The sequence below is a fragment of the Camellia sinensis genome, chromosome 2 (assembly GCF_055761805.1).
Source record: "Camellia sinensis isolate YWXY chromosome 2, ASM5576180v1, whole genome shotgun sequence".
NCBI classification, from domain to species: domain Eukaryota; kingdom Viridiplantae; phylum Streptophyta; class Magnoliopsida; order Ericales; family Theaceae; genus Camellia; species Camellia sinensis.
The window spans coordinates 196,022,653-196,045,987 of record NC_138962.1 but is presented as its reverse complement, the minus strand read 5'-3'; the positions used below and the strand labels follow the sequence as shown (position 1 = coordinate 196,045,987).

The 23,335-nt window shown below is 36.6% G+C and overlaps 1 protein-coding gene across 5 annotated transcripts in view; it reads left to right on the top strand.

Moving 5' to 3' along the window:
- The window catches only part of LOC114304208 (uncharacterized), a 67,101-nt gene extending 44,336 nt beyond the window's left edge, over positions 1 to 22,765 (top strand). Inside the window, exons 1-4 of one of the 5 annotated variants that reach the window (XR_014362246.1) lie at positions 10,371 to 12,777; positions 13,181 to 13,295; positions 19,472 to 19,547; positions 22,451 to 22,765. Coding sequence is in view for 1 of the 5 variants with exons in the window: in XM_082916524.1 (XP_082772650.1) it covers positions 19,472 to 19,547; positions 20,207 to 20,300; positions 22,451 to 22,515 (235 nt within the window). In the remaining 4 variants the exon portion in view is untranslated. The other 4 variants (XR_014362245.1, XM_082916524.1, XR_014362247.1 and 1 more) reach the window with 4 other exon arrangements.
- Positions 22,766 to 23,335: the final 570 nt, after the last annotated feature.

The window sequence follows — 23,335 nt, the reverse complement described above, 5'->3', positions numbered from 1 at the left end:
CTCCTTATAATCAGTGTTTTGAAACATTTGTTCTTCTCTTGCACTTGGACAAGATCCATTTCCCACTTGGGATTGCATTAACTCTTGAATCATGTCCTAAAAGACATTATGCTTTCAATGATGAGTAGCAATTAATGATACGAGGTACACTCACAACCAAGGTTTTAAATAGCACAACCAAGGTAATGGATGACATAGCTATAAAAATTTAAAAATCATCCGCTGTGAAAAGAACTGAATAGTAGTGAACTGGCCTGACATATCATCTCTGAATCGGGTCATGAATCCGCTATGAAGCGATACATTTCACGAACCGATCGATATGCATGCGATATTTATTCCCACTGGTATACCAAATAGTACACACATTAATGTGTAGTATTTGGCATTATTATTTTATTTTATTTTTTTTTCGGGTATACCAGAGTCTATCTTTATTAAAGGACAAAAACCCAATTCGTATCGGCTGGTATTGGTATGTATCATCCAGTATTTGAAATCATGCCCACAACAACATTTTCCAAAGTTATCATTGTTGAATCCCTTTGAATCATTTATATGACTAACTTGCCCATCATTGTTGAAAAAATGTATGATTTGGGTTTGAATAGAAAGGATAAAAGACCCTTAATAAAATCACACAAAGAACATAAGGAATATTATTTGCTAATCTTTTGAATTAGGTAATCACATGACAAGGAGTTTAAAGTTTTAAACGGTTATTGCCATGAAAATTATTTTCATCAATTTATGTCCTCTACATCTATTGTGCCCACTTTGTATGTAGAATTTGCTCAAGGATGTTGCAACTAATGTAGAGATGTGGAATGCTTTTGTAAACAATAAAGAAGTTAAGGAATGCTTGTGGCAGCTGGAGACAGGTTCACAAATGCATTTATTTATTAATGGATTCCACCATCTTTTCTTATCATAATTGGTTTACCATCTTAGTTGTCAACATTGTATTTGTTTAATGGATTCCAACACTCATGTTTATTACCAATGCAGTACTTTACACGCATAAGATGTTAAGCAAAACATGATACAAAATATAATCATTGTAGTAATATTGTTAAAATAATTGTACATCTTTCACAATACATGTTATGAAGGGAAAGAGAAGACAGATGGAAAAAGATATTATTCTCACTGAATGAAAATCATAACCAGATCCTACATCAGTTTATCTATATATACTAATCTAACAAAAATATCTATCTAACTAACCAAGTTTGTTACATTTCTATCTAACAAATATCTAACTAACAAAAATATAGAGTTGCAGGCTGCAGCCTTGTGATAGAGTTGCAGCCTTGTGATAGAGCTGCAGCCTTAGAATTGCTTCTACAGTTGCTTGTGTTGCTAATGTCGTGGCCTATGTTACACGGACTCTTCAAAATAAATCAAATACCCGTGTCGGATACCCGACACTCAGACAAGGGTATGGGATATGTGTTGGATACTTTTCAACGGGCACTTCTTATATAATTATATAAAACACTATTATTATATGTACATATTGTTGTATAATTCCCAGGAATGTCTTTTTGACACTGTAAGTTACATATAGCATCATTTTATCTTACATACCTGATTAAAAATATAAAAATATGATATTTTTTTGCTGAGTCCGTGTATCCTTAAATTTATGGTTTGACAAGTCTGACCTCTAGATACATATTCGCACCCAATACCTGTACCTGAGTCCATGTAACATAAGTCGTGGCTGCAGCTACAGCCTTGGTCTTAGTGTCCTTGGTCTGATCTACATTCTTTCAATCATTGTCTGAGCCATGAACTGTGCAAGGTACATTAGACTTGTCTTAGTTTAATTAAATATTAATCACATCAACAAAACCTAGGATGATCGATAGAAATCCAACCTTAAACTAATCCTCCATGTCTGGGACCTTTACTATATATCATGCTAAGATGAATTTTTGCTTTGATTATATTTTGTTTTCTCCAAAGTGGTTGATTAATTTTGGCTCATTGGTCTCATATATCCTAATATTATTTATTATTTGATGAAAATGTGGACTCGTTTGTGTCTACTACTAGTAGTTACAAGGAAAAAGTTGTGGAGTCTAAAAACAAATGTAAAAAATTATTAAAAAATAAAGTGTGTGGTGTAGATTCAAACTTAGTGTAATGAAATCACATCCAAATAAATTTAGGCTCATTTCAAAAAAAATTATTTTTTGACATTTTTTAAGTGATTTTTTTGTGCTATGTAATACAATTGTTACAAAAATATCATAAGAAGAGATAGTGAAATATTTTCTCACTCAGAGGCAATAAGGAGCAACAACTCGCAGACACAGGGCATTTGCTACAGTCAGCAACAAGCTTCAAGTCTCTTTGATTCATTGTATTTACTTTTATTATTTTAAATATCGATCGATATGTATTATAATTTATATCAACTTATACATATTAGTTTTTAAGTTCTTGATATTGATCAACTGATAAATATCAACTTTTTAAATTTCTTGATATTGATACATTTTAGTTCACTGATGGTAACAAAAATTAGGGCAAAATACAGTCATTGCCCTTGGTATATAAATTTTGGTCATTGTAACTCTAATTGTATTGATTTTACTTTGACTTTGTCACATTTTGTCAATTTAGTCAAATCATAACAATATTTAGAAATTAGACTGAAATGAAAGAGTAAACTAGTCAATTTATTCTCATCAGAATGGTTGGGGGGTTGGTTTCCAATTTGAAATTGTCCATTTCCTTTTGAATGGACTATTTTGCTTTTGATGTCTATTCAATTTCTTAACAAATATTATCAATTCGACTAAGTTGATTTAATTTGAAAAATTAGAGGGAACATTATTATAATTGGGCCTAAAAATTATATGCATGTAGACTAGAAAAGTGGGATGGTGCACATCCAAAATGAATCTAGTCTACACATCTAAAAGTTTTGTTGTTTAAGTATTTTTTGGGCTATGCAATGTTATTGTTACAAAAATAAAAACAATGCCCAAATAGTACACATAAAAGTGGGATGGTTCATCTATTCATTTTTAGCCAACTTTTTTTCACATTTTATTCCATGCCTTTTTTTCTAGATTAGATGCATCTAAAACATCAAAAAACAAAACAAAACAAAACAAAACAAAACAAAACCCAAAAAAAAAACAAACAAACAAAAAACTAAAATATGAAAAAAGTTCACCAAAGAGCTGAAAATTCGTCTAAAAACAGGTTTTGAAATGTCAAACAAAATAGAAAACTTGCATTTGAAGTAATTTTTTGGGCTATATAATATTATTGTTACAAAAATATCATTAAAAAAAGTAGTGAATATATTATCTCACCTCTTCAGGTGCCAATAATGTAGTGACATATCTGAGCAGCAACCAGCAAACAGACAACAACCTCTCCAGTCTGCAATGGTCATCAGGTCTTTCTAACTTCGTTGTATTTCCTATGATTTTAAACATTGAATGATGTTTAATATCGGTCGATACATGTTGATCTTTTTGTTTCTCGATTTGATACATTCCAATATACCAATTGATACATGTAGATTTTTTGATTTCTCAATATTGATACATTCCAGTGCATATATGGTGGTAATAAAAATCAAGACAAAATCCAATTTACCCCCATGTGGTTGGTCCTGTAGCGCTTTACTGCCTTATTGTTCCGAAATACTGAAATATCTCCTATATGGTTTTGGACTAAAGTGAAACTGTTAGTTTCTCATCCAAATTGGCTAAAATTGTCATACACGTGCCAATTTCGAGAGTTGCAATGATTTTTCACATAAATGAAATTGAAATAATGTTGTAAAATGACATTTTTACCCATGTATTTACATAATGAAATTTTTTCCTCTGTCGTCGTCGCCTTCTCCATACCCTACAAACCCTAACAGCCAGCCCCTCCATGTCACCTCTGTTCTCTCCCTAGCCCTAGCCCTATCACTAATCCCCTCTCCCATTCCCAACCTCCCCTGCAACCCCCTCTCTCCCCTCCCTAGCCCCCTTATCATGATCCCCTCTGCCATGAAAGAAGTTTTCGAAAAATCAAAGGAAACAAAGCATTTGTTTTTTAAGTAATTTGTGCAATGTAATATCATTGTTACAAAATTAGCATTAAAAATGTAGTAAATATATTATCCCACATCTTCAGGTGCCAACAACATAGTGAGAACTCCAAGCATCGACCCTCAGACGCACAATGGCTTCTTCAGTCAACAACAATCATCAGGTTTTTCCAACTTTATTATATTTCCTATAATTTTAAATTTTGAACAATAAAATACATATCGGTTCATACATGTTAATTGTTTTGTTTCTCGATATTGATACATTTCAGTATACCAATTGATACGTTTTGATTTTTTGATTTCTTAATATGGTGGTGTAGTAAAAATTAGGGCAAAATCCAATTTAACCCCATGTGATTTGGCCTCGTAGCACTTTACCCGTTTATGGTTTAAAAGTAGCCAAATATCTCTCCTATGGTTTTGGACAAAAGTGAAATGGTTACATTTTTCGCCCAAATTAATTGAAATTGTCACACGCGCAAATTTCGAGAGTTGGAATGTTTTTTCATTTAAATGAAATTCAAATAATGTTGTAAAATGACAATTTCTACCCATGTGTTCACATAATGAACTTTTTGCTCTCACCATCGTCTTCTTCTCCATACCCTACAAACCCTATCTCTAACAGCTAGCCCTCCCTGTCACACCTCTTCCCTTCCTAGCCCTAGCCTTAGCCCTAACCCCATCTCCCATTTCTGACCTCCTTTATGACCTCCTTTTCCCCTTCCTTGTCCTCTCATCGTAATCCCCTCTGTGATGACTCCCTCTCCCATTCTGATCCTCCATTGCTCCAATGTATATAATTCTATATATATATATATATATATTACTGTGTATATTATGTATGTATGTTGTGTGTGCATATATAGTTAAATTAATGGAATTGTTAAAGATAAGATTATATTGTTAAAGATATCAAAATATATGGAGATTCCATGATTTGTGCTTATCATGATTTTTTGTATCTTTAATTTATTTCATTCTCTTAACTGAAGGGATTTGATTGTATCTCCCTCTATATATATATATATATATATATATGGTGTACCATGTAATCAAGAGGATGAAGTTGAGTGAATAAAATATGTAGCCCATAGGGCTTTGTGTGTGTGGATTTAGGCCAAGATTGGTTGAACCACATTACTTCTGTGTTATTTCTTCTGTCTTTTTTGTCTTTGTAGGAAAAATAAAAAATAATACACAGCGGAAATAAACATATTTGGACATACTTTTTACGCTCAAACCGAATCTATGGATCATTTGGGTGAATCACGTGTCTCCATTGATGTCTTCGAATAATTCCCAGCAATGGAGTAGAACTATTAGAGAACTACCCACTCTATTCATAGTATAATGGCTATTATGTGTTTTTATGGAGAGAGAAAGAAAAAGAGAATACTACAGGAGATAGATCAAATACGGTTAAAATTAACTCTCACCCTATAATACATATATTATATTGGAGTGTTATAACCACCCCCAATTTTGTCTCCTCAAGAGATGAGATAGTGGGTTAATTATCCCCAGGATAAGTTAACTCAAGTCCACTTTGACTGGGTCTCTTCTTATGGGTCTTGGGTCATGCCACCATGGGCAACCCAATCGGGTATGGGTTCTAAACCCCCTAGCTTCCAATATCTCCCACTCGAACGTGTGCTGGCATGACGTTGTGCTTCTTTTATCTCAATTTATCCATCAAACATGATCATACCAGCCAATGGACCGTGCGACCACTGAGAACACCTACATGTGTGAGCTTTATACTAGAAACTCAAAAAGGAGCTAGCATCGAGACATCAACTCGAAAAAAAATAAAAATAAATAATGTCTCATATACCCCAAACTTATCCAATTACACCGGGCCAAAAACATCTTTAATCCCTCAAAAAAGTATGTTTGACCCTCTCAAATATTGCAATATATTCACATTCAATCTGCCTATCATACAGAACGATGTGAGTTTCCGGCAATGAATATACAAGTGGTGTAATACTAGATGATCTTCCCTTCGCCCTTATGCGATTTAGTTTAGTGTTGACCGCTTTCCTAGTGATGTCCCTTAAAACAGAATCATACATGACTGCAGGCAACATATCAAAGTAGCAGAATATCAACCCCTTACCTTATGACATAGGTGAAAATTATACATATTTGGAAATAAACATATTTGGACATACTTTTTACGCTCAAACCGAATCTATGGATCATTTGGGTGAATCACGTGTCTCCATTGATGTCTTCGAATAATTCCCAGCAATGGAGTAGAACTATTAGAGAACTACCCACTCTATTCATAGTATAATGGCTATTATGTGTTTTTATGGAGAGAGAAAGAAAAAGAGAATACTACAGGAGATAGATCAAATACGGTTAAAATTAACTCTCACCCTATAATACATATATTATATTGGAGTGTTATAACCACCCCCAATTTTGTCTCCTCAAGAGATGAGATAGTGGGTTAATTATCCCCAGGATAAGTTAACTCAAGTCCACTTTGACTGGGTCTCTTCTTATGGGTCTTGGGTCATGCCACCATGGGCAACCCAATCGGGTATGGGTTCTAAACCCCCTAGCTTCCAATATCTCCCACTCGAACGTGTGCTGGCATGACGTTGTGCTTCTTTTATCTCAATTTATCCATCAAACATGATCATACCAGCCAATGGACCGTGCGACCACTGAGAACACCTACATGTGTGAGCTTTATACTAGAAACTCAAAAAGGAGCTAGCATCGAGACATCAACTCGAAAAAAAATAAAAATAAATAATGTCTCATATACCCCAAACTTATCCAATTACACCGGGCCAAAAACATCTTTAATCCCTCAAAAAAGTATGTTTGACCCTCTCAAATATTGCAATATATTCACATTCAATCTGCCTATCATACAGAACGATGTGAGTTTCCGGCAATGAATATACAAGTGGTGTAATACTAGATGATCTTCCCTTCGCCCTTATGCGATTTAGTTTAGTGTTGACCGCTTTCCTAGTGATGTCCCTTAAAACAGAATCATACATGACTGCAGGCAACATATCAAAGTTTAATGTCAAAGGTCACAAAAGGGTACATAAGTGAAAATTATATCAATAATGACACGTAAGACTTACACGGTGAGGAAACAGGGATCCATTCTCTCACCTCATTATTCGGTCGCCAAGCACATGTAGTATGAATACATGCTATGGTGGAGTAACTCTTCCAAAGAGTGACTTCATATTTGATACACCGTACAGATCTTAGTCTAGTCACTTTCTAGCACCTAACCCGAATTCTCTATTTGCTCGCCTTCCCAGTGCCAAATGAGATCTCGCATCTGGCTAATCATAATAGACACAACATGAAAAGTGGGTACTAACATCCATGTTTGGTCTTTAACACAACCTCATCTTGGTTACAACCAATGCGACATACATAGTGGATAATTTAAGCCTATTTTGGCTCCAAATAAAATAAACCACTAGTCTCATCTTTGCTCCCTCCCAAGTGCCAAGGGCGATTGCTTGTGTGAGTGAGCCAATCTTGCATGCTAGCATCATCATCTGCTAGTCATTATGACACAAACCATAACAGCTTCAATATCCCATAATATCACAAAACAAACGATCAATTGAAAAACATAACCATAGTTTGCGCAATCCTAAATTCCAAACATAGGCCATATCAGCACCTCTTGCGATAAGCATATACAACGGAATCCACCATATGTGCCTCACATGAAATGATTCAAGATCACTACATCTTGTGCAACTACCGCTCTAAAGACATTCTAGTGACCAATTTGCATTCATTCAAGATGTGCCCAACTAGCGCATTGAATCTTACGAGGGACAAATTTATACGCTACTAGTAAAACATCCTATCCAAAGTTTAATGAGCAAGGTCAATGTCTAAACTACTCAGTTAACCATTTACATGTCGAATACACCTATATAGCGTATTTCAGGCTCCCACAACAAAAGATCAAGGAATATCGGTCATCTGTTTCTCCTAGAGACAATCTAAGGATTCACTCAATAGCTAAGGCTTTAGCTTTTACCGATAGGTAAGTCAATGGGTTTGCAATTTCGCATCTAGAATCATTCTAGGATATTCCTTATGTAAGTCATCAAAGACAAACTGAGAATTCTCCCAAAATAATCCCTAAGGATCGTATATCTGAGCATATAAACTACATCACCCATTTTCGTCATGTCTAAAATAGAGGATTGCCAATCCTAGGTGGTGACAACCTTATAAATTCCTTACTCATAATGACTAAGAAAGAAAAAACTTCTTTTGGACCATTGATCATGTCTCAGTAGTCTTCATCAATCATTGTTGGCCCATCATGGCTCGACAAAATCTAAGAACCATTAGTTGGATAACTGTTTTAGGCCGTAAAAGAGTTATTGGAATTAACAATCTTTTTGCGCTCCTAACTTTTCGCCATAAAAGCAGAAGGTAAATGCCTACGAATCTACTTATTCAGTTCTCCAATGAGAAATTGGGTCACAATGTCTACAAAGTAAAGTTTCGAACTCGTGTCAATTATAGCCTAAGTTGAAGTAACCTCACTCCCCAAGAGGAAGTCTTCTCATGGTCTACACCTTTCTCAATGGTGCAACTTTTCAGGATCTAGCGAGTTTTATGCCTCAAAAAATGACTATCCAAATCACACATAACTTTAGAACAATTTTGCTTCATAGCGGAAAGTCAACCAAATCCTAGAAATGGTTAATCCTCAATGACTTTGTCTTAAAATGCACAACATTGATCCATTTTCTAAAAACAGGGGACTAGAGAACCTTTGGCATTATCCTATGCTCTTTATCATCTTATGGAGCAATCATGAATGTTTCCCTCTCAATCACCCAGTGATGACATGGAAAATTTTCACAATCACTACCATACAACTAAGAATGTAGAGTATTCTTCTCTGATGGAGTAATCCACTAGTAGGCACGCTGCTCCCACTGTCCATAGGATATTGGAAATTTCTTTCCATTCTCAATTAGGCTACATAAAGCGCCATGTTTAGAATTCTCTATCTTATAGAATTTCAAAACTCTATTCATGTGACCTTTACTAAGAAAACTTTATGTGACTTAGTTATACTCCCACAGAGCTGCTCACCCATAAGCACATGACCCAGAGGGTTTACAAGACAGCATACCATATGACCCTAAGCATTTACAAGACAACATACAATAATGCGCCATAGAACTCTAGGTCTTAACTTTGAAACCTTATGAGAAGTAAAATAAAGATAAGTTGCTTGATAGTTACAGATCGCCCACAAATGACTCTTCGCTAATCCATTACTCAAATGGAGTGTAAAATTTGATATGGAAGACACTTAGTTAAGGACATAGGCAACAAACTAAAGTGTAATTACCAATTGGGAAACATATTGCGCCATCATCCACCTAACAAAAACATTACTTAATTCCTTATCTCTACTACAAAATAACATCGACAGTGAATATTAAATATAAGATGAATATTAAGCCCTCTCCTTGGCACCATCTCCAACTCCCAAAGTCAATCCACGGCTGGGACATACCAACATACATAAAGTAATATACATAGAATATTTTCCTATCTATGTGAGTTTCTTTCCCTTAGATTTCTTCAACGATTCTCCTCAATTCTCTATTTCTCTCTCTCTCTCTCTCTCTCTCCTTCTCATGGCTCACGGCTACTTGGAGAGGAAAATAAATAATAAGAAAAGAAAATATACTTACAACTAGGGTTTTATCATCTATATAACAAATTCCCAGAAAACCAGTCCATAATTATTTTATTGAGTAATGTTATAGATACCAAAATTTCTACCAAATATTTTACCAAATGTCTCACATGGGGTGGGTCCCACATAAGTGTGGGGTCCATATTCATGTGAGACATTTAGAAAAACATTTAGTAGAAATTTTAGGGCCTCCAGCATTTTCCTATTTTATTTTGTTTTATAATACCTTGTCTTATGATTCTAATTAACATTATATTTGATCAATTATATTTAGTACACCTTTTTATAATATATTTTATTAAAACATCGTATTTTCATTGTAGACCTGCATCATAAATTTATTTAAAATTTAAACTTAATTAAAATACACTCCAAAAATTAAAATAAAATACAACTATATATATATATATATATATATATATCTTAATAACAATAAAAATAAAATTTTAATTCACTTAATTAAAAAATAATTAAATTTCGAGTTTTACATAACCCATAGACGCACAACCACTTCTGTAGTCAGCAATAGTCATCAGGTCGTTCTAACTAAACTTGTATTTCTTAAAGGGGCGTACTCAGTGCACAAAGCTCCCGCTTAAACGGGGTCTGGGGAAGGGTTGATGTACGCAGCCTTATCCCTACAAGTGGAGAGGTTATTTCTGCGATTCGAACTCATGACCACTAGATCACCAAGGGGAAGCTTTACCGCTACGCCTGGCCCGCCCTTCTAATATTGAACGATATGTATTATGTTAGTTGATACATATTAATTTTTTTGTTTCTCGATATTGGTACATTCCAGTATTCCAATTGATACATATTGATTTTTTGATTTTCAATAGTGATACATTCCAATATATACATGGTGATAACAAATTTAGGAAAAATCCAGTTTACCCCTTTGTGGTTTGGCCTTGTACATTTTTGCCCTTGTGTTCGCCGAATGAAATTTTTGCCGCTGTCGTCTTCTTCTCCATACCCTGCAAATCCTAACGCAAACAGCCAACCCTAGCCCTAGCCCTAGCCCTAGCCCTAGCCCTGACCTACTCTCCCATTTTTGACCTCTCCTTCCATCCCCTCTCCCTCCTTTCCCCAACTCCTTTGTCGTGATCCCCTCTCCCATTCTCATCCTCATTTCACCTACCATATATAATTGTATATACATTTTTGTGTATATATTACGTATATAATCACCAAAGCTTGCTTCAGGGTTTCCAAGATTTACGTGTCAGGATCAAAATTTCAAATGAGAGAGAAGGCGTTTAGCAAATCCGTTACTGGTGCTGGAGCGCGGTCCTCGATAGAGGCTTCTGTTTCTAGGGCCTCGGGCGTACAAGATGGAGGACATTGGAGCGGATTCTAGTGGTCGTCGTCGGTTGTTGGTGGTGAAACGAGAACAAGGTAGGCACAGCGAGATTGCTTTGTATGGGGCAACGATTAGATGGTTGGTCGCGCGATTGCGATAGGCGAATGCGGCTAAGGATCCTGGTTTGTTCTTGGGTCGAGTGTCGGGTTGAAGCCGGAGTGTGGCGGTGTGGCTGAGGTCTGAGCAGAATGAGTGTGTGGTGCAAACGGTCATGTTATCAGGGGTTCATTGTCATCAGATTTTCGTACCACCGGCAGATGATGGATAGGAAGGCCTTGCGCTGGTACTGGAAGGTTTCGATCCAGGATGCAGATGGATGGACCAGCGACAATCTTGGTGGCTGCTAGGTGGTCGGGTAAACGTTGGTCACCGGCGACAAGGCCACTGGAGCAAGATCGGGGGCGTGATGTTCGCGCTAGAAATCTGGCCCAAGATCGGAGGAGAGATTTTCGGAGTTCTTCTCTTGGGCAGTTAGGCAAAGGTGTTGGGTCGAAGATAATAGGCCCAGGCAAAACACATAGGCTTGGAATGAGGGGTTTGGATTTGGGCCATTTTAATAATGTTTTTTTAGGAAATGCGGTTTTGGGCCAGAGAGGCTTTGATGCTAGGCCAGGTCAGCTTCGACCTACAGGTGTTGGGCATTTCGGAGTGAGGCTATTTGGGATAGGGCGCACAAGTCATAGAATGGGCAGACAGGGTCCACATGGCCGGGTTGGTTTCAATCCACATCGTGGTTTGATAGGTGATGGGGGTTTGAAGTGTAAGGATCTCGGGTACTAAATCCATCTGTTCGTCGAGTATTTGGGTTGCTATCGGGTGCCTTAGGACATGATTGTGGTGCGACAAAGGGGGCTCAAGGGAGGGGAAACGATCGACGTCGTTCAGTGATGGGAGAAGCGTCGACAATTACAGAGGGTCAGACGGAGGATCCTAGTGGTCGGAATGCGGAAGCTAGTCATGATTGGAACGCTGGAAGTCTTCCTAGTATGGCGGTGGAGGATGAGGGTGCTTGTTGGGAGGAGCAAGTGCAAAATACAAGGGGGCCAAAAATTCGGCAGAGGTAACGGTGGCAGCGGGGTTTAAGGTCTTTGCCCATGGGTAGCTATGCTTGGGCTATGGTTCCACTACAAGAGGGTCGAGGTCTTCAACTGAACCTAACCCTTTCTCCGCCGCCACCCTCATCGGTGTAGCCCCCATGCTTGTGCAGCCCCTCCTGTCCCCGTTGGCCACTGCCTAACCCCCACCTCCTCCCTTGTTGCCCTCTCTTCATTGCCCGCACCTCCTTCTTTTCCTTTATTAGGGGCTACTGAGGGGAGTTACGGTGGTCAGCAGCTAGTCGAATTACGATTATGTGGCGATGGCAATAGCAATGGCTAGGGTTTTGTAGTGGCAAGGGTTGGTAGCTAGCGATGGTGCGGTTAGGAGGGAAGGTGTGTATCTTTTGGCCTTGATGGCAATTTGTTTGTGGGCCACAATCGTAATTAAAAAAAAAAAAATGGTGTGAACTACAGAAGAGGATGGTGTGTAGAAACTCCTCAATGTCAAGGACCACCAAATAACTTCTCTAGCAATAGACCTTTTATCAGGGAAGTTTCCTGAAAGGTACAAAGACGTTACTTGCTAGGAATTCACTTAGCCATCCAACCATCTTAAACGCACTTGGATGGAATTAATACAAATGGCTTAATATGCGTGATAAATGCTGGACAATCCAAATCCAAATGCCAATCAAGCCAGGCTTATCAATTTCTTAGTATATATGATCAATTTACTATTCTATTATGAATTTTTTAATAAAATATTTTGATTTTTGAAACTAATTTGATACTTTATTTTTTAATCAAATTTTAGGAGACCATAGTGCCAACTTTGCATACCTTTACTAGGGCAAATGCATGTCCAGCCAAACTAATAGAATTTGTAGTTGTTATATATATGTTAGGATCTTTCTATAATATATTTCATGGTGAACTTAATTACATTTGGCTTTGTATCTTCAAAACAGCCATGGAAGCATCAACTTCTTCTGAGGTTAAGTTTCAAATCCTGGCCAATTCCCACATACCACTTTCTATTTCATCTGGAGATGAAGTCGAATCAGCCATCTCAAGGTTTACATGGTAAGTTAGTAGAAAAATATTGGGTTAATAAGTATTCTTATGCAGGTTTTATTTATTTGTTTGTGTAGTTTTATGTTTACAATTTATCTATGAAAGGCAAAAGAATATTCATCAATGTTCTTTTTCTACTTATTAATCCGCATGTGTTGTGCTCAGTGCTTCATTTTTATCCCAAGTCCAAATAAAGAGGGTTGTGTAGCATGAAAATCCATGTGATATCTCTTACTAGCATTTATCATTCCAAAAAGACATCACGCTACCATCATCCAAAGAAAACTCAATATTTGACACAAAGAAATTAAACAAGGTAGGGGGTTGTGAGAATATATTGTGTATATTCTATATTTGGCATGATTGTGATTGTACATATTATAGGCGTGATTGTGTATAGGTCTGATTGAGGTGTGTTTGTGTTTTTCTTTTTTTGGTTTAGGAGTTAAGAGTTATATAATCTTGGGTCTTGTTGTAATCAAATACATAATTTGAATACATAGAATACAGAAAACTTACATGGTAATAGAGCCACATCCGAAACCCTAGGTCTGGCCTTGATTATTCAAAGTTCTTTCTCTTCATTTACCCTTTTTGTTTGAAGTCTTCTCTGGTCCTCTTCGAAGCCACGAAGGTCTCTCTAGGCTTCTCTAAAGTGGTGACAGTCTTCTCCGAAGTCATGACAACCCTCTCTATTCTTCTTTGAAGTTGCAATAGACTTCTTTGGTCTTCTCCGAAGTCGCGACAGACTTTTGGTGCTTGGTCTGAAGTTGCGACTTTGGTCTGGGTTTGAGGGATCTCTCTCTCTCTCTCTCTTTCGTGACCTCTGCTTTGGCTCGATTTTTGGTTCTCTTTCTCTGGCTGTGTCGATCGAAGCTTCTCTTCTTTGGTTTTCCCTCTGGTCTCTGGTCTCTGCTCTCTATTCTCTGATTTCAATCCACCAGTATTTGACCCCTCTGTTCCAACTTTGGGTTATTACATTTTGACCCCCTAGATTTATTGGGTTTTCTCACTTTGCCCCATCAGTTCCCTTCTCTTTTATTTCTGGTTCATTACAATGTCAGAAGATAAAATTCAAGCTATTAAATGCAAACTTACAGTTGACAACTATGCTTATTGGTCTAGTATTATGAGAATTTTTCTTCTTGGTCGAAAAAAATAGAGATTTGTTTCTGGTTCTGTTCCTTGTCCATCGAATCCAAAACAAGAAGGATATCTGATTTCCTGGGACACTTGGGACTGTGATAATGCCCAAGTTTTGACCTAGTTCCATAAGTTTTTGGACTACCGTATCGGGATGATGTTTTCTAAATACAGCACTGCCAAAGAGGTGTGGGATTACTTATAGAGTGTTTATTAGTAGTCCAACTTTGCCAAACGGTATGAGTTGGAAACAACTATTCAAGGAGCTCGTTAGCGGGATCTGTCTATTCAGTATTCTATATTGAAATGATAGGTCTCTAGGATCAATTGGCTCCTATGAAACCATCCAGCCTCAAGGTTCTAGATGCTTATATTGAGTTTTGAGAGCAGAGTCATTTAGTGCAGTTATTTACAGCTCTCTCCCCTCTGTATGAGGCTATCCGTGGTGACATTTTTCACCAGTCTCCTATTCCCTCTATGGATGCCGTTGTTCGTGAGCTTCTCTACGAGGAGACCCGTCTCAAAACCGCCAGTCAGACTTCATCTCCATCTGTCTTCCTATCTCCTGCTCAACCTCCACTATTATTGACCCCACCGATTCAGGGCACTGCCAAGCCAAAAAAAATGGGCCCTTAACATCAGATGAGTGTCTTTCTGCCATCAGAAGGGTCATTAGAAGTACAACTGTCCCAAGAAAGGACGTTCATCTTCTTAGCAATCTTAGTCCCGAGCTCCTACTCAGAGTTCTTTCCAGCCTCCCACTGTTTATACTGCATCCACTCCGGCTTCAGGTCCTAATTTGGCTTCCTTGAGTACTCAGTTTGCTCAACTTCAACAGATCTTGTCCACCTCTCAATCATCTTCATCTGCCTCTGCTCTCACCTCTCTGCATTCAAGTTTGCTTGGGTCCTCTTCAGGTATTCCTTCTTCTGTCTGGCTTTTTGATTATGGTGCTTCTCATCATATGACTTCTCATTTTTCCTTACTCCAAAACTGTATCCCCCCTCATTTTTCTATTGCTATTAATATTGCTAATGGGTCTGGTATGTCTGTCTTATCTATTGGGTCTGTTTTACCCTCTGCCATGTCTGCTATTGTTATTCGCTTTGTTCTTTATGTTCTTCAACTGTCTGTCAGCTTGCTTTCTATCAGTCAGCTTGATACTTCTAGTTTTGATGTTATCTTTTCTTCTTCTATGTGTTGTGTGCAGAATCGGGTGTCCAAGAAGCATATTGGGATTGGTCGTAAAGTTGGAGATCTCTATGTGGTGGAAAGCCTACATCTTCCTCTATCTCCCTCTCCCATTGCACTTTTATCTTTTCAGTTAGATTCTCAGTCAAGTCAGTTTTATTTGTGGCATTCTCACCACGGTCATTTGTTTGTTAACCCTTGCGGTATTTAGCTCAGTCAGGATTGTTGGATAAAGTTTCTTCTAGTCAAATCAATGAATGTCGAGGTTGTAAACTTGCTAAAATGGCATACTTACCTTTTAATAAAAGTTCCTCTATTTTTATTTCTTCTTTTTCTCGTGTCCATACTGATGTCTGGGGATCTTCTTATGTTCTCACTAAAGGGGGTTCTGCATACTGTGTCATTTGTTGATGATTGTATACACTATACCTGGGTTTATCTTATGGCTCATAAATCTGATTTTTACCCGATCTACTGTACCTTTCAGTCTCTGATCACTACATAATTTGGGGCTACAATTAAAATGCTCCGGTCTGACTTGGGTGTGGAATACTTTAAAACCGAATTCTATGAGTATTTGGCCAATTTGGGTACCCTTCATCAAACTTCCTATACTGATACACCGTCATATCATCGAGACAGCTAGATCTCTCCTTCTCTCTGCCTCTGTTCTGGCACCATTCTAGGGTGAGGCAGTTCTTACTGTTGTTTTTCTACTCAACCACATGCCAACTCCCTTCCTCTCTGGAGGATCTCCTTGTGAGGCTCTGTATTTCTAACTTCCTAATTATTCCCTTCTACGTGTTTTTGAGTCTACTTGTTTTGTCTTTCTTTCCCATAAAGATAGGACAAACTAAGTGCCCAGTCTGTCCTGTGTGTCTTTTTGAGTTGCAGTCTTACTTAGAAAGGCTACCATTATTACGACCTTGTCTCTCATCGCCTTTATGTCTCTCATCATGTTGCCTTTCTCTAACGTTATCTTACTTTCAGTTTCAAAAGAAGATTTGGTTCACATGGACCCATTTCCTTCTGAGATCCCTGCTGATGAGTACATCTCCACTGTTTCTCTTGAGCTTGTTCCATCTTCTCCACCTTCTACCCCTTCTATTGAGTACCTCTCCATTGACCCCCCTGAGGCTATTCCTATTTCATCTCCGGCTACTTCAACTCCTTCTCTTTCTCCGTTGTTAGTCTATTCTTGTCGCAAGGCTCCCCATCAACTAGTTGTCTCTACCCCGGTTGTTGCCTCTTCTGCTTCAGAAGACTCTTATCCTGCTGTACACCGATATCCTACTCGAGAGTGTCATCCTCCAAAATAGGTTAGGTCGGGTTGGTCTAATACATGTTTTTCTGCTTCCTATCATACTTTTTTTGTCTGCTATTCATTCGTCTTCAAAACGTCAATCTTACAAGGAGGCCTGTCAAGATCCCAATTGGGTTCAAACTATGGAGGATGAGTTGTCTGCTTTGCAAAAAACTAGTACTTGGGAGTTGGTTTCTTTGCCTGCTGGTAAGAATCTGGTTGGTTATAAATGAGTCTATAAAATCAAGACTCATTTTGATGGTTCTCTTGAACGCTACAAAGCTCACCTGGTTGCCAAGGATTTTTCACAAAAGTATGGCATTGATTATAAGGAGACCTTTGTCCTGTTGCCAAGATGGCTACTGTCCATACTTTCATATTTGTTGCTGCTATTCGTCATTGGCCTCTTTATTAGATGGATGTTAAGAATGCTTTTCTTAATGGTCATCTCGTTGAGGAGGCTTACATGCATCCTCCCCCTGGCCTTCACCATTCCTCCGGACGGATTTGTGGTCTTTGGCGTACTCTGTATAGTCTGAAGCAATCTCCTCGTGCTTGGTATAATCGCTTTCAGATTGCTGTTACTGAGTTTGGGTTTCATCCTTCTGCTTTCGACTTTTCTTTGTTTCTGAGACACACCACAACTGGTTTTGTTACTCTCTTACTATATGTGGATGATATGATCATCACTGGCTCTAATTCTTCTGTTATCTCTGTGGTCAAGCAGCATCTCTTTCGCATCTTCAAAATAAAGGATCTAGGTCCATTGCGATATTTTCTTGGTATTGAGATTGCTTCTTTTCTAAAGGACTATTTTTTGTTTGAAGCTAAGTATGCTAATGAGGTCATTCATTATGCTGGTCTTACTAATACTAAGGTTTTTGATACATTTATTAAGCTTAATGTGAAGCTCAACTCTACTAATGGTGTCCCTCTGGATGATCCCACTTTATATCGTTTAGTTTATCTGACTATCACTCGTCTAATCTTGTTTATGCTGTTCATGTGGTTAGTCAGTTCGTTTTTGCTCCTCACTATACTCATTAGGCTGCTTTGGTTCGCATTCTTCGCTATTTCAGGGGTACCATCTTTCAAGGCTTACTATTGTTCTCTACGTCCTCTTTGGACTTAGTGGCCTATGTTGATTCTGATCGGGCTGGTGGTGTTAATGTTCACAAGTCTACATCTAGTTTCAGTATGTTTCTTGGTGATTCCTTGATCTCTTGGAAAAGTAAGAAACAATCTGTTGTTGCTCATTCTACTGCCGAAGCTAAGTATCGTGCTATGGCTCATGCCACTATTGAGATTGTTTGGCTTCATTGTCTTCTGTCTGATTTGGTCTTTTCCGACCTCTCTCTATTGTGACAACCGCAGTGCTACTCAGATTGTCCACAATATCGTCTTCCATGAGCGAACGAAACATTTTGAGATTGATTGTCACTTTGCCCGACAGCATCTGCAGTCTGGCTCTATCTCGCTTCCTTTCGTCTTTTCATCGTTGAAACTTGCAGACTTCTTCACCAAGACTCATACTACCACTCGGTTTCAATTTCTTCTTAGCAAACTCTTAATGTTTTCTACTAAAACACCTTGAGTTTGAGAGGGGTTGTGAGAATATATTGTGTATATTCTATATTTGGCATGATTGTGATTGTACTTAATATAGGTGTGATTGTGTTTTTCTTTTTTTGGTTTAGGAGTTAGGGCTATATAATCTAGGGTCTTGTTGTAATCAAACACACAATTTGAATACACAGAATACAAAAGGCTTACAAGGATATCTTTCCACATCCTGGATGAATTGTACAAAGATGTACTAAAAAGAGAGGGGGGCAGTTTGAATTCACCGTGACTGATTTGCTGCAGATTTCTCCTCCAAAGAGCATTCCTTTCTGTACCAAATCTCCCCCACCATTTCATCAAAAGGCACAATTCATTTCCCTGATTTTTCTGATTCTCTTTGTTTCTCATAACATTTCTCTATTTGTAGTGTATAAATATGATCAGCGTAGCATTATTGCCCCTTTTTAATACGAAGTGTTACAATATAGCGAAGGGAGAAAAACAAAGTATTACAATATACTAAAGAGTGAAGTAGAAGAGTTATGGAGAGAATAGAATATCAGTACACGATCTGGCTTTCTTGTAGTTGCACTATAGTGCGTCATGATTTAGAGTTGTTATCTTCTTTGTGATGCATTGTCTGTTTGGTCACTTTGCTGGTTGCTGTGGGTGTTTTTGTTGTTGCTATTGTGACTCTTGTTTTGCTTTTGGTGGTTTCTCTTTTGTTGTTTTTGGTTGGATCCTCTCCAACCATTTTTTTTGTTCTTGGATGGTGCTTGCATATGATAGGGCTTTCTTTCCTATGCCAACGTAGTTGGGATGAAAATGTTTAGCTTTGATGCTTTTTGCACTCCCCCTTTGCTTTATGTTTGATTGCCTTAGTTATGTAATGTTTTTTTGGTGGTCTAGGAAAAAAGTGCTATTTTTTGCTGATAAAAAAAATAAAAAATTATTGTTCAGTAGTTCTTTGTTTCTCATTCTTCAGTCTAGGAAAGCTGCAATCTGTTAAAGGAATGACTATTCAAAAAGCTTTTGGATTGGACGGAGCCGAACCCATTCAGGTGCCTTATTCTCCTTATAATCAGTGTTTTGAAACAACTGTTCTTCTCTTGCACTTGAACACGATCCATTTCCCACTTGGGATTGCATTAACTCTTGAATCATGTCCTAAAAGGCATTATGCTTTCAATGATGAGTAGCAATTAATGATGTGAACTCACAACTAAGGCTTTAAATTTCATAACAAAGGTATTAGATGACACGGCTGTAAAAATTTTAAAATCATCTGCTATAAAAAGAACTGCATAGCAGTGAACCGACCTGACTTGTCATCTCTGAATTGGGTCACAAATTAGCTATGAAGTGATACATATCACTAACCAGTCGATATACATGTGATTTTTATTTCCTCTACTACACTGGAGTGTATCAGTATTAGAGGCCATAAAAACAATTCCTATCAGCCGGTATTGGTATGTATCATTCGATATTTAAAATAATTTATAGGACCAACTTGCCTATCTTTCTCTTGAAAAAAAAAGTATGATTTGGGTTTGAATAGAAAGAATAAAAGACTCCTAATAAATCACACACAAAAACATTATTGGCTAATCATTTGAATCACGTGACAATGAGCTTAATGTTTTAAGCTGTTATTGTCGTGAGCATTCTTATCATCAATTTATGTCCTCTAAATCTATTCAGCCCATTTTGCATGTAGAATGTGGTGAAGGTTGTAGCAACTGATGAAGAGATGAGGAATGTCTTTCTAAACATTACTGAAGTGCCGGAATTCAAGCGGCAGCTAACGACAGGTTCACAAGTGCATATATTTATTAATGAAATTTAAAATATTAGTAATGTTAAGAAATCGTAGTTTCTTAGCACAATTGGTTTACCATTTCATTTGTCAACATTGTATTAGTTTAATGGATCTCACCACTTGTGTTTATTACCAATGCAGTAGTAGCACATGAGATGTCAAGCAAAACATAGTACAAAAATATAGTCATCATAGTATTATTAAAATGATTGTTTATTTTTTATACTTACCAATTTTATAAAGGACATTCAACCATTTTAATTTTATTAAATATTAATCACATTAACAAAACCTTGGTTGATCGATAGACCTCAACTATATATCTCATGTTAAGATGAATTTTTGCTTCGATTATATTTTGTTTTCATTAGTTTGGCTCATTGGTCTCATATATTCTTCTCTAGAAAAGTAATATGATTACATTGGTCTTACTGTTTTGAGTGCAACTTGCATTGTCCTATAACCCTTCTACCTATTGTTAAAAAAAATATTTAAAACATCATGGACCAGAACATAATGAAAGGCTTATTTATCTTTATTTCTTTAGTAGTATGTATGAATGATGCTTCTTAAAAATAAAAGTAGAGAGAGAGAGAGAGAGAGAGAGAGAGAAAAGAAGAAGAAGAAGAAGAAGAAGAAGCTATATTGTTCTTTAATTGTCTAGATTAATGCTACCCTTTATAATTTGTTTTATTGTTTGATGTGGTAGACTCATGGTAATCACAATATAGTAAAAAATATAATTATCCTACTTTAATGAAAATATGGACTCGTTTGTGTCTGCTATCTAGTAGTTACAGAAAGGAAAAAGTTAAGGAATCTAAAAACTAATGTAAACATTTATTAAAAAATAAAGTGTGGTATAAATTCAAACTTCGTGTTATGAAATCACATCCAAAATAAATTTAGTCTATACATTTCAAAAAAATTATTTTTTGACATTTTTTTAAACAACTTTTTTGGGCTATGTAATATTGATGTTTCAAAAATATCATAAGAAAAGATAGTGAATATATTATCTCAACTATTTTGGTGCCAACAGAATAGAGGCAATAACAAGTAGCAACCCGTAGATGCAGGGCAATAGCTATAGTCAGTAACAATCGGCAGGTCTCTCTGATTCATTGTATTTACTTTTATGATTTTAAATATCAATCATTACGTATTATATCAACTTATACATATCAGTTTTTAAATTTCTCGATATTAATACATTTATTGATTGATAGATACCAGCTTTTGATTTCTCAATATTGATATATTTCAGTTTGCTGGTGGTAATAAAATTTATTAGCGTGAAGTACACTCATTGCCCTTGTAGTTTGTTGAGGCTTTTCTCATATTAAGCCAATTTACTATCTTAATTCTCAAACTAAGCCTAGTTTGGACGGAATTCCCAAACTAGGCTAAAGTGCTATTACAAATCACGCTTTCACTATTTGGAACATAAAATTTGATGAATAGTGAAAGTGCTATTACAAACCACGCTTTTAATTAAGAAAGCGTGGTTTAACATAAAAAAAATTTCTGAAGAAAACGTGGTTCCAAACCACGCTTTCACTGTGCATATTGTTTGAATTTTTTTTCTGAAGAAAACGTGGTTCCAAACCATGTTTTCACTGTGCATATCCTTTTCTGAAGAAAACGTGATTCATAATCACGCTTTCACTGTTCACTACAATAAGCGTGGATTGAAACCACGCTTTCACTATTCATGTAAATTTTATTATATTAATTTATTATTTTAATTTTTTTTTTCCTATTGTCATTGTTTTGATGATAATGTAATTCATAAAAAAAAAATTGGCTTTACTAAAGCCGTTCTCATGTTAAATTTTTTTTTTCTTGTCTTTGTTTTGAGTTAGAATGTGTAATTCAGGAATTTTTTTTGACTTCACTAAAGCCGTTTTCATGTAATTTTTTTTTTCTTTTGCTTTTGTTTTGCGTTAGAAGGTGATAATGTAATTCAGAAATTTTATTTGGCTTTACTAAAGTTATTTTCATTTAAATTTTTTTTTTCTTTTGTCTTTGTTTTGTGTTAGAAGGCGATAATGTAATTCAGAAAATCGGTTTAATAAACCCGTTTTGTAGCCGTTTTCATGAAAAAAAAAAAAATTTTCTTTCGTCTTTGTTTTGGGTTAGAAGGTGATATACATGGTCTACAGTCTGAAGCACACCTAGACACTGTGCAGTTCGACGAAGGGTGAGACGCTAAGAGCACCGCGGAGTAGGCCACGAAGACGAAGGCCACCGCGAGAGCTGTAGCAAGAAGGAAGAAGAGAAAGACCTAAAATTTTGGTGATGTATTTTTTACATACAAATGGTACTTTTTCCGTTTTTTGCTATATAATGTAACTTGTATGTAATTTGAAATCCGATTACGAACAGGAACTTATGTAATGTAAATATTGGGTTGGAGTTGATGTTATTGTGATTCAATTGGTTTCGCTTATTTCATAAGACTGATGTGCAATGAATGAATGAATGGAAAGATCATTTGTTTTATTCAATTGGTAGTGTATTTTTTGTAAGAATGAAAATGTTATTTGTTATATTCAATGAATAATGGTTACATTTTTGGGTTGTCACGATTGAGAAAATGAACAAGTTAAGAGAATGTGTATTTCTCCTAAAATAAATTTTGTCAACATTTTTGTAATAAAACTTAATACATAATATACGAAGTCACTAATTTGCTAAATACTCATACAGGCATGAAAACAACATAACTGAAGTTGCAAATGTAGCAGTTTTCAGTTACATAGGTAGTACAGACATAAGTCTCGCACAAAATACATTCTGCACACCATGAACTAAACACACAATACATACATCCTGGACACCCTGAACTGAACACACAATACATAAACATAACAGTTAGGCAGACAAATATTAGGCAGACAATCTGACAGACTCATTACGGAAACACTTAGTCTAACACAGACATTACATAGTAATGCATGACCTAATATTGCCGAAGTGTAGACATTAACACCTAATTCGTACTTAAATCGGCAATCTCAAAGT